At 41.2% G+C, this 15,265-nt stretch overlaps 1 protein-coding gene across 3 annotated transcripts in view; it reads left to right on the top strand.

Annotated features, from left to right (window-relative positions):
• Positions 1-15,265, top strand: part of dmxl2 (Dmx-like 2) — a 109,235-nt gene that overhangs the window by 7,984 nt on the left and 85,986 nt on the right. For all 3 annotated transcript variants that reach the window (XM_063004751.1, XM_063004753.1, XM_063004752.1), the window contains exons 2-5: positions 1,090-1,215; positions 3,629-3,700; positions 10,461-10,539; positions 11,608-11,740. In XM_063004751.1, the coding sequence (XP_062860821.1) occupies positions 1,090-1,215; positions 3,629-3,700; positions 10,461-10,539; positions 11,608-11,740 (410 nt within the window). The remainder of the gene's footprint in view (positions 1-1,089; positions 1,216-3,628; positions 3,701-10,460; positions 10,540-11,607; positions 11,741-15,265) is intronic.

Genomic DNA, 15,265 nt, shown 5'->3' on the forward strand with positions numbered 1-15,265 from the left:
GTGCATAGTCATATCCAATTCCCCAGTCGTGTCTCCTCTGATGCTGCAGACCTCAACCCTGAGCGTGGAGGGCCGTACCTAACACACCATCTGTATCGTGCATGGAGAGTCACGCACTGCTCTCAGTTACACCGATCAGCCATAACATTAAAACCACCTCCTTGTTTCTACACTCACTGTCCATGTTATCAGCTCCACTTACCATATAGAAGCACTTTGTAGTTCTACAATTACTGACTGTAGTCCATCTGTTTCTCTACATGCTTTGTTACCCCCCTTCCATGCTGTTCTTCAATGGTCAGGACCACCACAGAGCAGGTATTATTTAGGTGGTGGATGATTCTCAGCACTGCAGTGACACTGACATGGTGCTGGTGTGTTAGTGTGTGTTGTGCTGGTATGAGTGGATCAGACACAGCAGCGCTGCTGGAGTTTTTAAACACCGTGTCCACTCACTGTCCACTCTATTAGACACTCCTACCTAGTTGTTCCACCTTGTAGATGTAAAGTCAGAGACGATCGCTCATCTATTGCTGCTGTTTGAGTCGGTCATCTTCTAGACCTTCATCGGCGGTCACAGGACGCTGCCCACGGGGCGCTGTTGGATGGATGTTTTTGGTTGGTGGACGATTCTTAGTCCAGCAGTGACTCACTCACACCAGCACAACACACACTAACACACCACCACCATGTCAGTGTCACTGCAGTGCTGAGAATCATCCACCACCTAAATAATACCTGCTCTGTGGTGGTCCTGACCATTGAAGAACAGGGTGAAAGGGGGTAACAAAGCATGTAGAGAAACAGATGGACTACAGTCAGTAATTGTAGAACTACAAAGTGCTTCTATATGGTAAGTGGAGCTGATAAAATGGACATAATATATAAATAATACGTAGAAGACTAAGAATAAAAGCAGCATAAAACACTGATTTCTGCTGTTAATATTTCAAATGTGACAACATGGTGTTATAAAAACAAAGAACATTTTAGGCCATGTCATTTCTTGTGCATTAAAGTGTGTGTGTGTGTGTGTGTGTGTGTGTGTGTGTGTGTGTGTGTATTTCTCTGCTGTGTGTGTGTGTGTAGGCGTACGGTTCAGGCTGTGACATCGTGATCCTGGCCAGTGATTTCGAGTGTGTACAGATCATCCCTGGAGCTCAGCATGGGAACATCCAGGTGGGCTGTGTGGAGTGTTCACACCAGCTCGGACGGGTAAGAACGGCTCCCTCCTTCTAAAGCTCATTTTATTAACGGATAAATTAATGGATAATCACAGAGAATAATTTGTTAGGTGGGTTTTTCATTATACAGTATTATTAAATATATTAATAAACAATGGATAAAAACATGGCTTAGTGGTTAAGTGCAGGTCCCAAGCCCGGATAGATAGGAGGGTCGGGTCAGGAATCAAATATCTGGATGAATAATCTGATGTGGTGATGCCCAACAGGATGCAATCATTCATTCATTCGTGTTTCTCTGAGCCATCTCAAAGACTGAATAATTAATAATTAGGGATGTAACGATGCACCACAAGACAGTTAAAAAATTGGTGCGCATGTGCCACGATTCGAATCGGTTAATCATTTAAGATGAATTGATATTCACTTTAAACAGCAGACGGCGCTGGGGCTATTCACCTCGCCTGGTTGACGGCACTTCACAAAGTTGCCAGGTTTGGGATTTTCCAGCCATATGTATTTATGTGAGGATACTTTCTATTCATATATTCATATTCATTCAAGGTTTTGTTTTAAAATTTCGTTTTAAAAATGTTTTTTGTTTACAGAATAAGCATTATTTGGCAAATATTTTGTACCTACCTCAGAAATAAAAAGACATTCGTTATTTAGATAAATAAAAGTTAAGCACAAATATAGTATTTTACTATAAGTATTAAATATAGTATTTTTCTTTTAAATAATAAAAGAAAACTTTGTCATAATTTGTCTTTAATTTCATTTTGTTTAAAAAAAATCATATAGTGAACCCAGTGTCCTGAATCTTATCGCATTGTGGGTAAAGTGTATCGTTACATCCCTATTAATAATGCAATAATGCTTCCAGTCACATTATTATTAGGGCTGTCGAAGTTAACGCGATAATAACGCATTAACGCAATCTCAATTTAACGAGATTAAAAAAAATAGTGCCGTTAACGCACTAATTACATTACGAGATTTTTTCACTTCTAAAACTAAAGCAATTCATTTTTCACCCACGGGAGACAGATTGAATTATTCTCACTGACCGCGACGCTCACACGCACGTTTAATGTTATTTAGTTCCGTTTGAAAAAAAAAAACCTTAAAAATAGAGCTAACAGCGAAGATAAACCGGTTACAAAAGCAGCGACCGCTGTTTGTGTTCAATACTCTGTTCACAGTGTCGATACAAGTGATTCAGGAATCGATTCATTGTAAGCGCAGCGTAAGTTTCTTTCCTCAGTCATCTCTCCGTGTTTACTGTTATAATAAATGATGCGGTTGTAAATAAACACCAAATACTACAGAACATTGTGTGTGACTCGCTTACATTATAAAGCTCAGGCTTAATTATACTGGTTATTACCACAGAGCGGGAGTCGACTCAGAGTCGTTTACGATTTACCGAGGTGAACCACGAACGTGCTGATAGAATCGGCTCAGATGGGATCCGACTGTATTATCTTTTTAAAGTAAATATTTCAATCAGCAGAATCGCATCGCATGTATGATGTGCACAACGTTAATTACGTGCGTTTATTAATGAACGTTTACGTTAGCTTGTCAGAAGCTTTCTCAATGATGTCTGTGCTGTGTTTTTTTTTTACAATTAGTGATGGCAAGCAACTGTTCCACTGCACTATTTTACACTAAAAACTAAACTATTCCATAATGCTCCAGATTGCATCATTCTAAATAGGTATCGGCGAGTACAAAAATACATGCACTTGTACTCGGTTGGGAAAAAATGGTATCGATGCATCCCTAGTGAAAACACACTCACTTCGTGTAGAAACGTCCATCAAACCATCGTCACGATACAACCACAGAAAAGTCTGTTACAATAACTACGCATCTGACATATATACGAAGTCAAGGGTCTCTGCTAGATAGTATTACTGCCTAATATGTGAGTGAATAAAACTCCCTTACAGTTTTCTCTTGTCCCAGCCGTTTTTAACATCAGTACATTTAGCATAAAATATGTTCACCATTTTAATTGTAACATTTCACTTAAAAAACCTTGTTTTCTATAACATTTACACAGATTTTTTTAAATGCAATTAATCGCGATTAACTATGTAAAATTCTGAGATTAATCGCGATCAAAAATTTTAATCGTTTGACAGCCCTAATTATTATGCTTAATTATTTTGTTTATAGGTTGTAAGACCAGCTCACGCCGAGCACTTTGTGTTGTGGCCGTGGTTTCAGGCTGGGAATTTAATTTGGTTTTATAATTTTCATAACAAATCCTCAAAATTAACCACACTGACAATTCCATCAAGGTTCCAGGGTCCCACAAAGCTCAACACCACCACCGCCAGCATCAGCAACGTCTTGATGTACATGTTTATATAATCAGCATTGCTTCGAACTTGTGTGTTTATGTTCATCACGGGGTTCTCTGATGGTTTCAGATCGCTGCATCTTATGGGAACACGGTGTGCATATTCGAACCAGTGTCCACCCTCTTGAACAAGAGACACAAGGTCAGTACCCACAATGTTTATGATAATGGTGATGATGATGATGATGATTGGTTATGTGATAATTATAGTTATAATCATGATGAGGCTAACTATGAGTAGGTTAACGTACATGTCATGTAGATAAGTATCAATTAAATTAGCTACCATTGAAAGCTGTGAAATAATATGTGGAAATATGGAAATAAACCCAACCGCAGGAGACCTGACCGAGTCTGAACACTGAGAACAAGGAACAAAAGGATAAAACTTCACAAATAAACACAACAAGTCCACATGGTCTCCAGGAAACACTGAAAAGAACCTGAGAAGAAACCGGGGGGTCTACTATGCCAGCTACTCAATCCACCAAGGAATGACAGTTTTAGAGCGTTCCCCAACCCCCAAAAAAAGATCCAATGAAGTCAAACCAAACACTGAAATAAAACGAATGTAGTAAAAGCAGGAATGATTTGATGTAAAAAATGACATAAAGTGTCGTTTCATTTAACAGAACTTGTATGATCTTCTCCTTTTCCCCATAAAAACTACAATTCCTTCTCGGATTTCTTCACATTAGAAAAACAGCTACTAATGTGGGTTTCTTTGTAGGACCGAAGTAGCATTGAACCATCTCTCGAACCCTGGGGGATACCTGTACACTGTCAGCACTGGTTGCAGACAGACAGTAGGGAGAAAATGTGTGTTCATGTTTCTCTAGTCTGTTATCAGTTGACACTTTCTGATTACGTGACACAGAGCTGTTCAAAAATCCCAACAACACTGCTGCACCTCCTGCAGCTACTCAATCCAGCTACTCGGTCCACTCAAACTCTTATCTGGAAACCAAACTGTGGAACTCAGGAAGAGTCAAAACAACCCCAAAGCTGACACGCCACCCATGAAACAAAATACAAAATCAGAGCTACACCCCCAGCTTGCAGTCTGAGTTTCTGGAAACAAAAGCTTGAACCCGCTAGCAAGATCACTAACGCAAAAGCCAAGGAGTAAGCAAGCCAAAGGACTCGGACGGGCCCAGAAGGGTGTGAGCTTACCATCGAGCTAGCAAAAAGAACAGAAAATGAATCACCGAGTCATTTGAAACTGAGTCGGTTGCAAAATGCAAAAGGAAATAACAACGAATTAGGAAACTTAGGAGGAGAAGAGAGCACTGGGTTGGAACTGGGACAGGGTACAATACGCGAGCTACTCAATCCACCAATGTATCGAGCAAAAAGAATAGAAAATGAATCACTGAGTCATTTGAAACTGTGTTGTTTACAAAAAACAAAAGAAAATAATAACGAATTGGGAAACTTAGGAGGAGAAGAGAGCACTGGGTTGGAACTGGGATAGGGTACAATATGCGAGCTACTCAATCCACCAATGTATCGAGCAAAAAGAATAGAAAATGAATCACTGAGTCATTTGAAACTGTGTTGTTTACAAAAAACAAAAGAAAATAATAACGAATTGGGAAACTTAGGAGGAGAAGAGAGCACTGGGTTGGAACTGGGATAGGGTACAATACGCGAGCTACTCAATCCACCAATGTATCGAGCAAAAAGAACAGAAAATGAATCACTGAGTCATTTGAAACTGAGTCGGTTGCAAAAAAACAAAAGGAAATAATAACGAATTAGGAAACTTAGGAGGAGAAGAGAGCACTGGGTTGGAACTGGGACAGGGTACAATACGCGAGCTACTCAATCCACCAATGTATCGAGCAAAAAGAATAGAAAATGAATCACTGAGTCATTTGAAACTGAGTCGGTTGCAAAAAAAGAAAAGGAAATAATAACGAATTAGGAAACTTAGGAGGAGAAGAGAGCACTGGGTTGGAACTGGGACAGGGTACAATACGCGAGCTACTCAATCCACCAATGTATCGAGCAAAAAGAATAGAAAATGAATCACTGAGTCATTTGAAACTGAGTCGGTTGCAAAAAAAGAAAAGGAAATAATAACGAATTAGGAAACTTAGGAGGAGAAGAGAGCACTGGGTTGGAACTGGGATAGGGTACAATACGCGAGCTACTCAATCCACCAATGTATCGAGCAAAAAGAATAGAAAATGAATCACTGAGTCATTTGAAACTGAGTCGGTTGCAAAAAAAGAAAAGGAAATAATAACGAATTAGGAAACTTAGGAGGAGAAGAGAGCACTGGGTTGGAACTGGGATAGGGTACAATATGCGAGCTACTCAATCCACCAATGTATCGAGCAAAAAGAATAGAAAATGAATTACTGAGTCATTTGAAACTGTGTTGTTTACAAAAAACAAAAGAAAATAATAACGAATTAGGAAACTTAGGAGGAGAAGAGAGCACTGGGTTGGAACTGGGATAGGGTACAATACGCGAGCTACTCAATCCACCAATGTATCAAGCAAAAAGAATAGAAAATTAATCACTGAGTCATTTGAAACTGAGTCGGTTGCAAAAAACAAAAGAAAATAATAACGAATTAGGAAACTTAGGAGGAGAAGAGAGCACTGGGTTGGAACTGGGACAGGGTACAATACGCGAGCTACTCAATCCACCAATGTATCGAGCAAAAAGAACAGAAAATGAATCACTGAGTCATTTGAAACTGAGTCGTTTGCAAAAAAACAAAAGGAAATAATAACGAATTAGGAAACTTAGGAGGAGAAGAGAGCACTGGGTTGGAACTGGGATAGGGTACAATATGCGAGCTACTCAATCCACCAATGTATCGAGCAAAAAGAATAGAAAATGAATTACTGAGTCATTTGAAACTGTGTTGTTTACAAAAAACAAAAGAAAATAATAACGAATTAGGAAGCTTAGGAGGAGAAGAGAGCACTGGGTTGGAACTGGGATAGGGTACAATACGCGAGCTACTCAATCCACCAATGTATCAAGCAAAAAGAATAGAAAATTAATCACTGAGTCATTTGAAACTGAGTCGGTTGCAAAAAACAAAAGAAAATAATAACGAATTAGGAAACTTAGGAGGAGAAGAGAGCACTGGGTTGGAACTGGGACAGGGTACAATACGCGAGCTACTCAATCCACCAATGTATCGAGCAAAAAGAACAGAAAATGAATCACTGAGTCATTTGAAACTGAGTCGGTTGCAAAAAAACAAAAGGAAATAATAACGAATTAGGAAACTTAGGAGGAGAAGAGAGCACTGGGTTGGAACTGGGACAGGGTACAATACGCGAGCTACTCAATCCACCAATGTATCGAGCAAAAAGAATAGAAAATGAATCACTGAGTCATTTGAAACTGAGTCGGTTGCAAAAAAAGAAAAGGAAATAATAACGAATTAGGAAACTTAGGAGGAGAAGAGAGCACTGGGTTGGAACTGGGATAGGGTACAATATGCGAGCTACTCAATCCACCAATGTATCGAGCAAAAAGAATAGAAAATGAATTACTGAGTCATTTGAAACTGTGTTGTTTACAAAAAACAAAAGAAAATAATAACGAATTAGGAAACTTAGGAGGAGAAGAGAGCACTGGGTTGGAACTGGGATAGGGTACAATACGCGAGCTACTCAATCCACCAATGTATCAAGCAAAAAGAATAGAAAATTAATCACTGAGTCATTTGAAACTGAGTCGGTTGCAAAAAACAAAAGAAAATAATAACGAATTAGGAAACTTAGGAGGAGAAGAGAGCACTGGGTTGGAACTGGGATAGGGTACAATACGCGAGCTACTCAATCCACCAATGTATCAAGCAAAAAGAATAGAAAATTAATCACTGAGTCATTTGAAACTGAGTCGGTTGCAAAAAACAAAAGAAAATAATAACGAATTAGGAAACTTAGGAGGAGAAGAGAGCACTGGGTTGGAACTGGGACAGGGTACAATACGCGAGCTACTCAATCCACCAATGTATCGAGCAAAAAGAACAGAAAATGAATCACTGAGTCATTTGAAACTGAGTCGGTTGCAAAAAAACAAAAGAAAATAATAACGAATTAGGAAACTTAGGAGGAGAAGAGAGCACTGGGTTGGAACTGGGATAGGGTACAATACGCGAGCTTCTCAATCCACCAATGTATCAAGCAAAAAGAATAGAAAATTAATCACTGAGTCATTTGAAACTGAGTCGGTTGCAAAAAAACAAAAGAAAATAATAACGAATTAGGAAACTTAGGAGGAGAAGAGAGCACTGGGTTGGAACTGGGATAGGGTACAATACGCGAGCTACTCAATCCACCAATGTATCAAGCAAAAAGAATAGAAAATTAATCACTGAGTCATTTGAAACTGAGTCGGTTGCAAAAAACAAAAGAAAATAATAACGAATTAGGAAACTTAGGAGGAGAAGAGAGCACTGGGTTGGAACTGGGACAGGGTACAATACGCGAGCTACTCAATCCACCAATGTATCGAGCAAAAAGAATAGAAAATGAATCACTGAGTCATTTGAAACTGAGTCGGTTGCAAAAAAAGAAAAGGAAATAATAACGAATTAGGAAACTTAGGAGGAGAAGAGAGCACTGGGTTGGAACTGGGATAGGGTACAATATGCGAGCTACTCAATCCACCAATGTATCGAGCAAAAAGAATAGAAAATGAATTACTGAGTCATTTGAAACTGTGTTGTTTACAAAAAACAAAAGAAAATAATAACGAATTAGGAAACTTAGGAGGAGAAGAGAGCACTGGGTTGGAACTGGGATAGGGTACAATACGCGAGCTACTCAATCCACCAATGTATCGAGCAAAAAGAATAGAAAATTAATCACTGAGTCATTTGAAACTGAGTCGGTTGCAAAAAACAAAAGAAAATAATAACGAATTAGGAAACTTAGGAGGAGAAGAGAGCACTGGGTTGGAACTGGGACAGGGTACAATACGCGAGCTACCCAATCCACCAATGTATCAAGCAAAAAGAACAGAAAATGAATCACTGAGTCATTTGAAACTGAGTCGTTTGCAAAAAAACAAAAGGAAATAATAACGAATTAGGAAACTTAGGAGGAGAAGAGAGCACTGGGTTGGAACTGGGATAGGGTACAATATGCGAGCTACTCAATCCACCAATGTATCGAGCAAAAAGAATAGAAAATGAATTACTGAGTCATTTGAAACTGTGTTGTTTACAAAAAACAAAAGAAAATAATAACGAATTAGGAAACTTAGGAGGAGAAGAGAGCACTGGGTTGGAACTGGGATAGGGTACAATACGCGAGCTACTCAATCCACCAATGTATCAAGCAAAAAGAATAGAAAATTAATCACTGAGTCATTTGAAACTGAGTCGGTTGCAAAAAACAAAAGAAAATAATAACGAATTAGGAAACTTAGGAGGAGAAGAGAGCACTGGGTTGGAACTGGGACAGGGTACAATACGCGAGCTACTCAATCCACCAATGTATCGAGCAAAAAGAATAGAAAATGAATCACTGAGTCATTTGAAACTGAGTCGGTTGCAAAAAAAGAAAAGGAAATAATAACGAATTAGGAAACTTAGGAGGAGAAGAGAGCACTGGGTTGGAACTGGGATAGGGTACAATATGCGAGCTACTCAATCCACCAATGTATCGAGCAAAAAGAATAGAAAATGAATTACTGAGTCATTTGAAACTGTGTTGTTTACAAAAAACAAAAGAAAATAATAACGAATTAGGAAACTTAGGAGGAGAAGAGAGCACTGGGTTGGAACTGGGATAGGGTACAATACGCGAGCTACTCAATCCACCAATGTATCGAGCAAAAAGAATAGAAAATTAATCACTGAGTCATTTGAAACTGAGTCGGTTGCAAAAAACAAAAGAAAATAATAACGAATTAGGAAACTTAGGAGGAGAAGAGAGCACTGGGTTGGAACTGGGACAGGGTACAATACGCGAGCTACCCAATCCACCAATGTATCAAGCAAAAAGAACAGAAAATGAATCACTGAGTCATTTGAAACTGAGTCGTTTGCAAAAAAACAAAAGGAAATAATAACGAATTAGGAAACTTAGGAGGAGAAGAGAGCACTGGGTTGGAACTGGGATAGGGTACAATATGCGAGCTACTCAATCCACCAATGTATCGAGCAAAAAGAATAGAAAATGAATTACTGAGTCATTTGAAACTGTGTTGTTTACAAAAAACAAAAGAAAATAATAACGAATTAGGAAACTTAGGAGGAGAAGAGAGCACTGGGTTGGAACTGGGATAGGGTACAATACGCGAGCTACTCAATCCACCAATGTATCAAGCAAAAAGAATAGAAAATTAATCACTGAGTCATTTGAAACTGAGTCGGTTGCAAAAAACAAAAGAAAATAATAACGAATTAGGAAACTTAGGAGGAGAAGAGAGCACTGGGTTGGAACTGGGACAGGGTACAACACGCGAGCTACCCAATCCACCGATGTACCGCCACCTGATCACAGTCCGATGTCTCTCCCTCTAATCTTACCAAGAGAATCGACTCATGAGAATCGGATCACTGATTCGTTTAAGGCTCTCTCTGGAGCAAGCAAGGTGGCCGACCGTGTCGAGCAGCGAACGCCCAGGACGGAGCTGGTTTATATATAGATCTGAGAGCTCCTGGAACATGTAGTTCTTCTAGATGTTGTACTATTTGTTCGTTGTAGATGCTTTTGAACTAGGAGGAACCAGGAGGAACCACTATCAGCCTGACATCAGCCCTCACCGTCACATGCACCAGTGCTACAGATTACGCATTGATGGGCACGTTTTTAAGCCGGTGGTCCTGATTTGTTGGTGTATCAGGGTAAAGTGTTGATTGACGGTGTAAGTCGTACTAATCTGCACATTATTGATCGTTTGTTGTAAATTACAGCATCTGAACTACCAATGGCAGAAGACCGGACAGTTTATGCTCAATGCCATGACCTACAACCTGGCCTGGGACCTACAAGGTGAGAGAGCCATGAGTGTCTCGATATACAGAGTGTGTGTGTGTGTGTGTGTGTGTGTGTGTGTATCTCTGACAGTTTCTGTTCCTCTTTGTTAATCCCACAATGTGGCAATAACCCAAAACCACACGAGTTTCACTTCTCATAAACACACACACACACACACACACACACACGTACACACACACACGTATCACTACAGGTTTAAACTTTGATTTTTCACTCTCACTGGCCAATTTATTAGGTACGCCTGTCTTATATGGATGATCATTAGCTAAACTCTTGTATAAATTCACATTATGAGTATACAATCACTGACTGTAGGTTGCTTTATACGTATAGCCACACCCTTCCATCAACCCCAATTACTGCTGGGGTCCAGGACTCGAAGAAGAACGCCTTCGTTCGTCATATATACATGCACAAGTGTACAGTAGAATGTACAGCCGTTGTATAGCGCACCTGGAGCAGACTGGTATGAGGGCCTTGCTCAAGGGCCCGACCGGCAATCTTCTGACTGATAGTACGACGCTCCACCCACTAGACTACCACGATCCCTCAACCTTCATACATAACACATTACTGGCTGGGCGGGGGGTTGTGGGGGGATGAGTCCTGTCTTATTTCACTGCACCCAGTGATTCCTGGAAAGCCGGACCCACTGTGACCCTGACCAGGATGGTAATACGTTAAAATGAAATAAAATCAACACTTGTTGGTGGTAAATTATTCTCAGCACTGACCCGACACTAGTGTAGTAATGACACAGTGGTGTGGGTTGTTCTGTGTATGTATGAGTGTAGCAGGTGTAGCAGTGTTGTTGGGATTTTCAAACCCTGTTTAAAAATTAAACTTACTGGCCTCTGTAGTAGGAACACAGAGGTTTCCCCAACTGATCAGAAGTAAAAGACGGGTATCAATTTGGGTCACACGATGCTGAGCTGTTTGATAATCCCAGCAACACTGCTGCACCTGCTGCACTCATACCAGAACAACACACACCACAGTGTCATTACCATGTTAGCATCACTGCAATAACAGGTGATAATGTGGTTTTCTGTCTGTGTGTAGGAAACCGCATCCTCGCGGCGACCGAGCGGCTGCAGCTCTGGGCCCCGCCCACTGCCGACACCCTGCAGGAGGAGGAGGACGAGGAGAAAACTCACCCCGTCCTCAACGACTGGAAGTGTGTGTGGGAGTGCAAGTAAGTGAATAAGTCAGAGTAGCCGATCGCTTAATGTACGTAAGGTACTTCAGGTACTTACCTGAGGTATTTAGGGTACTTCAGGTGCTTAGGGTACTTTAGGTCAGGTTCTTCAGTTCAGGTACTTAAGGTACTTCAGGTAAGGTACTTCAGGTCAGGTACTTAAGGTACATCAGGTCAGGTACTTAAGGTACATCAGGTCAGGTTCTTCAGGTCAGGTACTTAAGGTACATCAGGTCAGGTTCTTCAGGTCAGGTACTTAAGGTACATCAGGTCAGGTACTTAAGGTACTTTAGGTCAGGTTCTTCAGGTCAGGTACTTAAGGTTCTTCAGGTCAGGTACATCAGGTCAGGTACTTAAGGTACATCAGGTCAGGTACTTAAGGTACTTTAGGTCAGGTACTTCAGGTCAGGTACTTAAGGTACATCAGGTCAGGTACTTAAGGTACATCAGGTCAGGTACTTAAGGTACTTTAGGTCAGGTTCTTCAGGTCAGGTACATCAGGTCAGGTACTTAAGGTACATCAGGTCAGGTACTTAAGGTACATCAGGTCAGGTACTTAAGGTACTTTAGGTCAGGTTCTTCAGGTCAGGTACTTAAGGTACATCAGGTCAGGTACTTAAGGTACTTTAGGTCAGGTTCTTCAGGTCAGGTACTTCAGGTCAGGTACTTAAGGTACATCAGGTCAGGTACTTAAGGTACTTTAGGTCAGGTTCTTCAGGTCAGGTACTTCAGTTCAGGTACTTAAGGTACTTCAGGTCAGGTTCTTCAGGTCAGGTACTTAAGGTACATCAGGTCAGGTACTTAAGGTACTTTAGGTCAGGTTCTTCAGGTCAGGTACTTAAGGTACATCAGGTCAGGTACTTAAGGTACATCAGGTCAGGTACTTAAGGTACATCAGGTCAGGTACTTAAGGTACTTTAGGTCAGGTACTTAAGGTACATCAGGTCAGGTACTTAAGGTACTTTAGGTCAGGTTCTTCAGGTCAGGTACTTCAGGTCAGGTACTTAAGGTACATCAGGTCAGGTACTTAAGGTACATCAGGTCAGGTACTTAAGGTACTTTAGGTCAGGTACATCAGGTCAGGTACTTAAGGTACATCAGGTCAGGTACTTAAGGTACATCAGGTCAGGTACTTAAGGTACATCAGGTCAGGTACTTAAGGTACTTTAGGTCAGGTTCTTCAGGTCAGGTACTTCAGGTCAGGTACTTAAGGTACATCAGGTCAGGTTCTTCAGGTCAGGTACTTAAGGTACATCAGGTCAGGTACTTAAGGTACTTTAGGTCAGGTTCTTCAGGTCAGGTACTTCAGTTCAGGTACTTAAGGTACTTCAGGTCAGGTTCTTCAGGTCAGGTACTTAAGGTACATCAGGTCAGGTACTTAAGGTACTTTAGGTCAGGTTCTTCAGGTCAGGTACTTAAGGTACATCAGGTCAGGTACTTCAGGTACTTAAGGTACATCAGGTCAGGTACTTAAGGTACTTTAGGTCAGGTACTTAAGGTACATCAGGTCAGGTACTTAAGGTACTTTAGGTCAGGTTCTTCAGGTCAGGTACTTCAGGTCAGGTACTTAAGGTACATCAGGTCAGGTACTTAAGGTACATCAGGTCAGGTACTTAAGGTACATCAGGTCAGGTAATTAAGGTACTTTAGGTCAGGTTCTTCAGGTCAGGTACTTAAGGTACATCAGGTCAGGTACTTCAGGTCAGGTACTTAAGGTACATCAGGTCAGGTACTTAAGGTACATCAGGTCAGGTACTTAAGGTACATCAGGTCAGGTACTTAAGGTACTTTAGGTCAGGTACTTCAGGTCAGGTACTTAAGGTACATCAGGTCAGGTACTTAAGGTACATCAGGTCAGGTTCTTAAGGTACTTTAGGTCAGGTACTTCAGGTCAGGTACTTAAGGTACATCAGGTCAGGTACTTAAGGTACTTTAGGTCAGGTACTTAAGGTACATCAGGTCAGGTACTTAAGGTACTTCAGGTCAGGTTCTTCAGGTCAGGTACTTAAGGTACATCAGGTCAGGTACTTAAGGTACATCAGTTCAGGTACTTAAGGTACATCAGGTCAGGTACTTCAGGTCAGGTACTTAAGGTACTTCAGGTCAGGTACTTAAGGTACATCAGGTCAGGTACTTAAGGTACATCAGGTCAGGTACTTAAGGTACTTTAGGTCAGGTTCTTCAGGTCAGGTACTTCAGGTCAGGTACTTAAGGTACATCAGGTCAGGTACTTAAGGTTCTTCAGGTCAGGTACTTCAGGTCAGGTACTTAAGGTACATCAGGTCAGGTACTTAAGGTTCTTCAGGTCAGGTACATCAGGTCAGGTACTTAAGGTACATCAGGTCAGGTACTTAAGGTACTTTAGGTCAGGTTCTTCAGGTCAGGTACTTCAGGTCAGGTACTTAAGGTACATCAGGTCAGGTACTTAAGGTTCTTCAGGTCAGGTACATCAGGTCAGGTACTTAAGGTACATCAGGTCAGGTAATTAAGGTACCCCAGGTCAGGTACTTAAGGTACTTTAGGTCAGGTTCTTCAGGTCAGGTACATCAGGTCAGATACTTAAGGTACTTTAGGTCAGGTTCTTCAGGTCAGGTACATCAGGTCAGATACTTAAGGTACATCAGGTCAGGTACTTAAGGTACTTTAGGTCAGGTTCTTCAGGTCAGGTACTTCAGGTCAGATACTTAAGGTACATCAGGTCAGGTTCTTCAGGTCAGGTACATCAGGTCAGATACTTAAGGTACATCAGGTCAGGTACTTAAGGTACATCAGGTCAGGTAATTAAGGTACCCCAGGTCAGGTACTTAAGGTACTTTAGGTCAGGTTCTTCAGGTCAGGTACTTCAGGTCAGGTACTTAAGGTACATCAGGTCAGGTACTTAAGGTACATCAGGTCAGGTAATTAAGGTACCCCAGGTCAGGTACTTAAGGTACTTTAGGTCAGGTTCTTCAGGTCAGGTACTTCAGGTCAGGTACTTAAGGTACATCAGGTCAGGTACTTAAGGTACATCAGGTCAGGTAATTAAGGTACCCCAGGTCAGATACTTAAGGTACTTTAGGTCAGGTTCTTCAGGTCAGGTACATCAGGTCAGATACTTAAGGTACATCAGGTCAGGTACTTAAGGTACTTTAGGTCAGGTTCTTCAGGTCAGGTACTTCAGGTCAGGTACTTAAGGTACATCAGGTCAGGTAATTAAGGTACCCCAGGTCAGGTACTCAGGTACTGTATGATGATGTCACAGGACGTCCCGAATGAAGGGATTCGACCCACAGAAGTTCATGTATTATGTACTGAGATCACGTTATATGTAGGGAACAGGAGGCGCCGTGTAGGAACCCTGAGGAACAAAACCCAGGAGTAGAAGCTTGGAGAAGACAGGATTCGTCTTAGCTCTTGTGAAAGTCCCTCAGGTCTTTATACTGATCAGATCTGCTGCGTGAACTATGAGGAACCGCCGTCAGCCCAGTGTGTGTGTGTGTGTGTGTGTGTGTGTGTGTGTGTGTGTGTGAATCCTGCTGACTT

Source organism: Trichomycterus rosablanca, chromosome 11 (genome assembly GCF_030014385.1).
Source record: "Trichomycterus rosablanca isolate fTriRos1 chromosome 11, fTriRos1.hap1, whole genome shotgun sequence".
In the NCBI taxonomy this organism is placed as follows: Eukaryota; Metazoa; Chordata; class Actinopteri; order Siluriformes; family Trichomycteridae; genus Trichomycterus; species Trichomycterus rosablanca.